We start from the raw sequence: 7,803 nt of genomic DNA, 5'->3' as shown, positions 1-7,803 counted from the left end.
AGGGTTAATGTCTTAAAGCCTTAGAAGTGATTAGGGCACATTGTCCCTTGAATTTGGAGTTTACAGCCTAAGACTTTCTTGGGCCGTGAACTCCTTAAACTATGTGTTCTTGATTGTGTTCTAGCCTCAAAAGATCATACATAATGTCCTTAACTAGTTACCTAACAAGGAAATGGGACTAGATAGCCTTTAGGCTTCATTTTGGAGTTTACTCCCCAAGAACGTTCTTGGGCGGTAAACTCCCGGATCTTACATATTTGACATGTAAACAATGTTATTAAGCATATAAGAAGCATTAAAACACATCTAGGAAAGTAGACTCATGCTTTAGGATGAAAACCCGATGATCCGTGAGAGAGAAAATGGCTTTTCTCTAGTTGGAAATGTGAATAATGAATGAATTTAGTTCAGAAATCTATTTATAGTCCTAAAATATTTTGCCAAAAAATATTTTTATTCCAGAATTGATTTTTAATATATCCGAATGTTGGAATAACAGTGTTGCACAAAACCGTAGTGCATCCACTCTCCTGATATTCACTGAAGTGTAAACCTTAAATTACTCCAACTTATATGAAAAGTCTAAAAATCGACTATGACTGTTATAACTTCTATTAAAGTGATACTGTTTGTATAGAATGGAAATTTCGAGTTGTCACAGTTGAAGCCTCATGAGTCGAGATATCCCACTCACGACCTGGAATTGGGGGCGGTGGTGTTTGCCCTCCAGATCTGGCGGCATTATCTTTACAGGTTTTGGTGTACCATCTACACGGACCACAAGAGTCTGAAGTACTTGATGGATCATCCAAATCTGAATATGCGACAGAGGAGATGGTTGGATGTGGTGAAGGATTACGATTGTGAGATCCTGTACCACCTGGGCAAGGCTAATGTGGTAGCCGATCCGTTGAGCTGGAGGGCGGAAAGCGCCCCGATCCGAGATATTTGTATGAGGTTGACGGTGATGACCCTGATTTTGGATACCATTCGAGGAGCTCAGGCTGAGGCTGCGAAACCAGAAAATCAGAAAAGGGAGCGAGTTGTAGGTCAGGTATCAGGATTCGTTACGGATGGTCGAGGGCTTATGACTTTTTAGGGTCGGATTTGGGTACCGTTTGTGGGCGGTACACGTACTATTTTGATGGAAGAAGCGCATCGATCAAAATTCTCGATTCATCCCGGGGCTACGAAAATGTATTTGGACCTAAGGAAGGAGTATTGGTGGCCCTGTATGAAAAGGGATGTTGCATGGTTTGTTGAGAGATGCCTAACTTGTCATCAGGTTAAGGCCGAACACCCGCATCCGCACGGTAAATTGCAGCCGCTAGAGATTCCCGAATGGAAGTGGGAACAGATTACCATGGATTTTATCACCAAATTTCCGCGGACTGCGAGGGGAGTCGATGCGATTTGGGTGATCGTGGATAGATTAACGAAGAGCGCTCATTTTCTAGCCATCAACGAGAGCTCTTCTGCGGAGAAGTTGGCGGAGTTATACGTGAGGGAGGTGGTATCGCGACATGGGGTTCCGATGTCGATTGTTTCAGATCAGGATGTGGGTTTTACTTCTAGGTTTTGGAAGAAGTTTCTTGAGGAGTTGGGTACGAGATTGCATTTCAATACCGCATACCACCCGCAGACGGACGGATAGAGCAGGCGGACGATTCAGACGCTGGAGGATATGCTCCGAGCTTGTGTTTTGGATTTTGGAGGGAGCTGGGACACCTATCTATCGTTAGCAGAGTTTTCGTATAACAAAAACGATCATTCGAGCATTGGTATGGCACCCTTTGAGCTGTTGTATGGGCGAAGGTGTCGTATCCCCATCTGCTGGGGAGAGGTGGGGCAGCGGGTGATGGATAGCAAGGAGATTGTACTCCAGATGACCGAGCAGATTCAGTAGGTCAGGAAGAGGTTGTTGACTGCACAGAGTCACCAGAAGAGTTATGCGGATAGGCGGCGGTCTAAGCTTTAGTTTTAGGTTGGTGACCTTGTGCTCTTAATGGTCTCTCCTTGGAAAGGAGTGATACGATTTAGGAAGAGGGGCAAGTTGGGACCCCGGTATATTGGACCCTTCAGGGTAATTGCTAGGGTAGGCAGGGTAGCCTACCAGTTGGATCTACCTGCTGAGTTGGGGCAGATTCATGATACCTTTCGTGTCTCACAGTTGAGGAAATGTATTACCGACGAGTCGGCAGTGATGCCATTAGATGATATTCAGGTGGATGCAGGCCTGAAGTATGTGGAGAGACCAGTAGCGATCAAGGATCGGAAAGTTAAGGTACTGATGAACAAGGAAGTACCCCTGGTACAAGTGCAGTGGCAACATCGGAAGGGGTCTGAGCTGACATGGGAATCCGAGTCTGAGATGTGGGATCAGTGTCCAGAGTTGTTTTCAGTATGAGACTTCGGGGGCGAAGTCTGATTCTAGTGGGGGAGAATTGTAACAGCCAGAAATCCAGGTATTCTTCTTTTGGCCTTGCATCTAGGTTAAGTTGTTAATTTAGGGTTTTCATGGTAGGCGAGTACACTGGGCCTACAAGGTGTACGCTACGCGTACTCGCGTGCCTCATTTGGACGCGTTCCCCCTCAGGTACGCCGGGCGTACCCAAGGTTACGAATGGCGTAACTTGCCCAGATCTAAAAACCCTAATCTCTTTGAAGGGCTATAAAAGGAATGTGTGGCTGGACTTCTCAGCTACCATCCCTCAGAGTGAAACCCTAAATAGTGTGTGCCTTCGTTCTTAAGCCTTTGTGTGTGTATTCTAAGCTTGGTGGTGCCATTCCAAGCTTGCAAAGGAGAAGAAGAGCTCATTGGAAAGGCTAGAAGTGGTGCTCAAGTGTAGATCTGAGATTTGCAAGGGTTAAAGCTTCATTATCAGGTAAAAAGTTCGGATCTTGTCACTTGTTTCATGTTGTATACTTAAAGTATCATTTTCTAGGGTTTAAGTCCCAAAGGTGGAGACGTTTTGTGCAAATGGCGTCCATAAGCTTAGATACTTCATATTTCTGATCTATTGGAGTTGTAGACTCATAAAAATGGCATCTTGGAAGTGGATATTGCACCATGCATGAGATCTAGGTCCTTGAATTAGAATACAATGTTGTTATGTGATGTTGGAGCCTTTACAGCCATTCCAAGGCTTAAAGGTCTTGACTTTATGGGTTTAGACACACTAAAATAGTCAGATCTAGAAGTTGAAGTAATGGCTTAACCGATTAAGACCAGAAATGAAGAGTGTTGGATTCTAATGGTTACGCTGAGCGTAACTTCCAGTACGCGTAGCGTACTGAGTGGAGACCCCGATCCAGGGGATTGGCGATGTACGCCCCGCATACATCTAGCAGTACGCCCCGTGTACTCTCAGAGTTGACTTTTGTTGACCTTTAGGGTTTTGGTCAACATGAGGACTTTAGGTCAAGGATGGGCAAAATGGTCTTTTACCCTCTGAGGAGTGATGATAAGGGGCAAAGTTTTAGTGGTGGAAGTCTTTGTGTATTAAATGATATTTTTATGTTTAGGCGAGGTAGAGTCATCGTTGGGATTCGGTGATAGCGAGGACGCGAGATCTTAGACTATCCACGAGGTGAGTTTTCTCACTATACTGTACCCGGAAGGGTTTGACTGTGTGACCGGAAGGTTGGATATGTTATGAGATATATGTATTGTGTGTGATATGTTAATCTTTATATGTGCCATGTATGATATGCTTGATATGGGCCGGAAGGCATTATGTTATGGGTCGGAAGGCGAATATGTTATGGGCCGGAAGGCGTGGTAATGTGGACCGTAAGGTTGACATGGGTAGGACCGGAAGGTTTACCTAGTCGGGACGGAAGTCCCCTGAGACACATGGACCGGAAGGTCAGGGCCTGGAAAGGCGTATGTGCGTAAGTTGTATTTTGGGGAACTCACTAAGCATTTATGCTTACAGTCGTTGTGTTATATGTTTCAGGTACTAGCGAGGACCGTGGGAAGGCGCCGGCGTGATCGTACACATTGTCGGGGAAAAACTATTTTATGATCATTGGGATGTATTTTGTTGTGACAATATTTGTTCACGTTTGAATTTGAATATTAATCGATGTTTTGATGTTTACAAAAATGAAAAATTGGTTTTAAAATTTACGTTGTTACATGGAACTTGACATATTGAAAAATTGTTTTGAAAAAGCTGAATTCAATTTAAAAAAAATACGATGGGTCAAGTGAAAAGATTGCAAAATTAATCGAAGGTCAATCGCACTGGAGAGATATCACTCATGGTAATCAAATAAAATTCGGATTAGGTTTTGAGAGTGTCCCTCCTCCTTTTAATCACAATTATACTGCTATTCCCTGTCTCAAGAAGAAATTGACAGAGAACCTTGCATGGTGTACGGAAAGTCAGCTTCTGAGTAGGAAATACAATCTAGTTATGAGACTTTGCATACTAACATTTTTACTTCAAGTGTAGATATATCAATAGTTCAGGGGGAGCATGCAGCTCAAACTTTTGAGTCAAATAATGTTGTGATTGAGTCTGGTCTTAACTACAGTAACGAGTCTGTGTCAAAATCAAACACAAATGTTTTTGTGTCGGGTGGTATTTTATTTCAGTCTGACAATGTTGTTTCTAATAGTGTTGTTTCTGATTAAACCTCTAAACCTGATTTACATGTCTCAGCATCTAACACATATGCTATTACATTCCATGATGGTTCTTGCAAGTGTAAATGTGCTAGAAATGGAAAAGCAAAGAATAACACTTTCAACAGCAGTGCCAAAACTACTGATAACAAACAAATTTGTTTTAACTGTGGCACTGCTGGACACATTGCAAGAAATTGCATGAACCGGATGTTTGTATCTCATACAACCAAAAGAGGGGAGAATGAATTTCGGGGACGATCTTTAACTAGAAAAATTCCCAAAACTCGTTCTAGAAATGGAGATCTGAATACAACATTAATCAAAAAATTCGAAAGATTTCAAAAGAATAAACAGGTTTTTTCATAAAAACAACAAATGTGTGCCAAAATCAACTCGGGCTAAGCCTAAGTCGAATTTGTCAAAGAGCAGGATAGGGTCTTCCAACTCATCATGTAGAAAATCCACCGGTTCAAATAAAAATTCCAAATTTTTAAAACCTAACCTTCAGTGGATTCCAAAATCTTTTTCAGATCAATCTCCATTACTCTTTAACTCAAAAACAAAGAAAGAAGCAAATGAAATTTTTTTAAAGGAAAGGGTCAACCCAGGATTGTGATGACCTGGGTCCCTAAAACTAATTAATTCCTTTCATCGTGCAGGGACAGTTGCGGAGGAATGTCGCTAGACCTTGGTATGTCGACAGCGGTTGCTCCTGGCACATGACTGGAGACATATCCCAATTGCACAACATTCAAACTTTTAATGGAGGATATGTTTCTTTTGCGGGCGGAGAGGGCGGAAAAATTACTCAAAGAGGAACTGTTTCTAATGGAGTGTTGAATTTTGAGAATGTTAACTTTGCTCCGAAACTGAAGCACAGCTTGCTAAATGTATCCCAGATATGTGACAAGGGCTACTCTACTCATTTCACAGATAAGGAATGTCTATTCTTAAAGCCTAGCATTATTATCCCTGAAGATTGGATTCTTGTAATATCTAAGCGGGATGGAAATGCCTACATTATAGACATGAATAGCAATTTTCCTGATGATGTCACTTGTCTCTTCTCCAAAGCTTCTGAACAAAATGCGATGCTGTGGCATCGTCGTCTCGGTCATGCGAATGCAAAGAACTTGAATCGTCTTGCGAAGAATGAATTGGTCCGCGGGCTACCCATCAAGGATTTCATTACTTTTGAAAAATGTGTTTCATGCACTCAGGAAAAACATCATCGAAAACCACACTTTCCAAAGCAGATAAACTCCATAAGTCAAGTGCTCGAGTTATTGTGTATGGATTTATTTGGTCCGGTTAATGTTCTAAGCATCAATCGCAACTCTTTCTGCCTTGTTGTGATATATGATTACTCTTGTTTCACTTGGGTTTTCTTTCTATCTAACAAAGCTGAAATTGCTGACCTTATCAAAAGATTCATTGTGATGATCGAAAATCAGACTAAAAAGCGACTGAAAGCGTTGAGTACCAATAATGGAATAGAGTTCAAGAACGCTGTTCTTGATCATTTTTGCGTTGAGAAAGGGATTGTGCGTCAATTCAGTTCTGTTCAAACACCTTAACAAAACGGGGTTGCCGAACATCGGAATCGAACTCTAAAAGATGCCGCAAGGACGATGCTCTGTGATTCCAAGCTTCCTGTATTCTTCTGGCAGAGGCGATTAACACCGCGTGTTATGTTCAAAATCGTGTGTTAATCAACAAAGCCAGAATGAAGACGCCGTATGAGATTTTATTTGGACACAAGCCATCTGTCAGTTATTTCCACGTATTTGGCTGCCCTTGCACCCTTCTCCACTTGGAATCCAATCCCAAATTCAATGCTAAAGCCAATGACTGTTACTTTGTTGGATATGCTGGTCGAACTGCGTACAGGGTATACAATAAGAAGACTAAACAGATTGTAGAATCCTTTGATGTTCGTTGGCTTGAAGAAAATGAGATACATGCAAGAGTGGGTCCTGATTGGTTATTTGACTACACATCTCTTTTTAAATCATTCAATGTGTCTTCAAATAATCAAAAAGGATCTACTTCCAATTCGAAGATTCCTAGTGATGACGAAGAAGATGAATTTGTCTATCGATCACCATTGATTTTTTCTGATCCGCCATTGGTACCCTCTGCTCATTATGAATCTTTTGAGTCTTCTCCACAACCTTCTCCTGATGCTATTTTCACTCCTTTAACTCCGATGGAAAGAGAGTTCATGAACCACGAGACTTCCGCTGTAACTTTAAATATAATGGAACTTCTCTTTTCGGAGAGTATTGCATAAGAGTTTGTCTCAAATTCTTCAAACGAACCTGGTTCATCCTCTACAGATCATCCAACAAATGATGGAGCGGTTAATATTCATAATCTTCTTGTTTTTGTCAGTGATATTAGTAATCAGATCCCTATAGGTATTCAGCGAGATCATCCGATAGAGAACGTCATTGGACAGTTGGGCGACGGTGTTCAAACAAGAAGTAAAAGTGGGGATGTTAATACATGTCTCCACTCTTGCTTCATCTCTCAAATTGAACCTAAATCTATCGAAATGGCTCTGAATGAGCCCAGCTGGGTTGAAGCCATGCATGATGAATTAAATCAATTTGAGAAACTCGAAGTCTGGAAATTGGTGGAGCTACCGAAAGGAAAGAAATCTCTCAATACTCGTTGGGTATTTCAAAATAATCAAGACGATTCAGGTGTCATTGTGCGCAACAAGGCAAGATTGGTGGTTCAAGGGTTTCGGTAAATTGAGGGTCTTGATGATACAGAAGTTTATGCTCCAGTTGCTCGTTTGGAAGCCATTCATATCTTCCTTGCTTATGCTTCTTACATGAACTTTATTGTATACAAAATGGACGTTAAGATGGCTTTCTTGTACGGCAAGGTCAAGGAGGAGATTTACGTTGACCAACCACCTGGTTTTGTTAACTCATCTCTTCCAACTCATTTTTACAAGTTAGACAAAGCTTTGTATGGATTGCATCAAGCTCCTGGAGCTTGGTATGCTACTCTTACTCAGCATTTGCTCAATCATGGCTATTCCCGAGGAACCATTGATCAAACCTTATTTGTCAAGCATGTCGGTCCAGATCAAATTCTCCTTCAAATTTATGTGGACAACATCATTTTCGGGTCGACAAGCCAACAACTTTGCA

At 41.7% G+C, this 7,803-nt stretch overlaps 1 protein-coding gene across 1 annotated transcript; it reads left to right on the top strand.

The window, feature by feature from the left end:
- Window positions 1-6,362: 6,362 nt before the first annotated feature.
- Window positions 6,363-7,394, top strand: LOC145010633 (uncharacterized). Its single transcript, XM_078969152.1, has 2 exons — window positions 6,363-6,918; window positions 6,976-7,394. Exons 1-2 carry the CDS (start codon window positions 6,363-6,365, stop codon window positions 7,392-7,394), a joined length of 975 nt encoding a protein of 324 aa, XP_078825278.1.
- Window positions 7,395-7,803: the final 409 nt, after the last annotated feature.

Source organism: Lactuca saligna, chromosome 8, assembly GCF_052625555.1.
Source record: "Lactuca saligna cultivar CGN05327 chromosome 8, ASM5262555v1, whole genome shotgun sequence".
Classification (NCBI taxonomy): domain Eukaryota; kingdom Viridiplantae; phylum Streptophyta; class Magnoliopsida; order Asterales; family Asteraceae; genus Lactuca; species Lactuca saligna.
This window is presented reverse-complemented; position numbering and strand designations above follow the sequence as displayed.

Excerpts from the sequence above, each read along its gene's own strand:
- LOC145010633 (XM_078969152.1), top strand. The coding sequence starts at position 6,363 with ATGAAGACGCCGTATGAGATTTTATTTGGACACAAGCCATCTGTCAGT. Across the intron at positions 6,919-6,975 it reads GGAACTTCTCTTTTCGGAGA|ATCATCCAACAAATGATGGA; the intron begins GTATTGCATAAG and ends CATCCTCTACAG.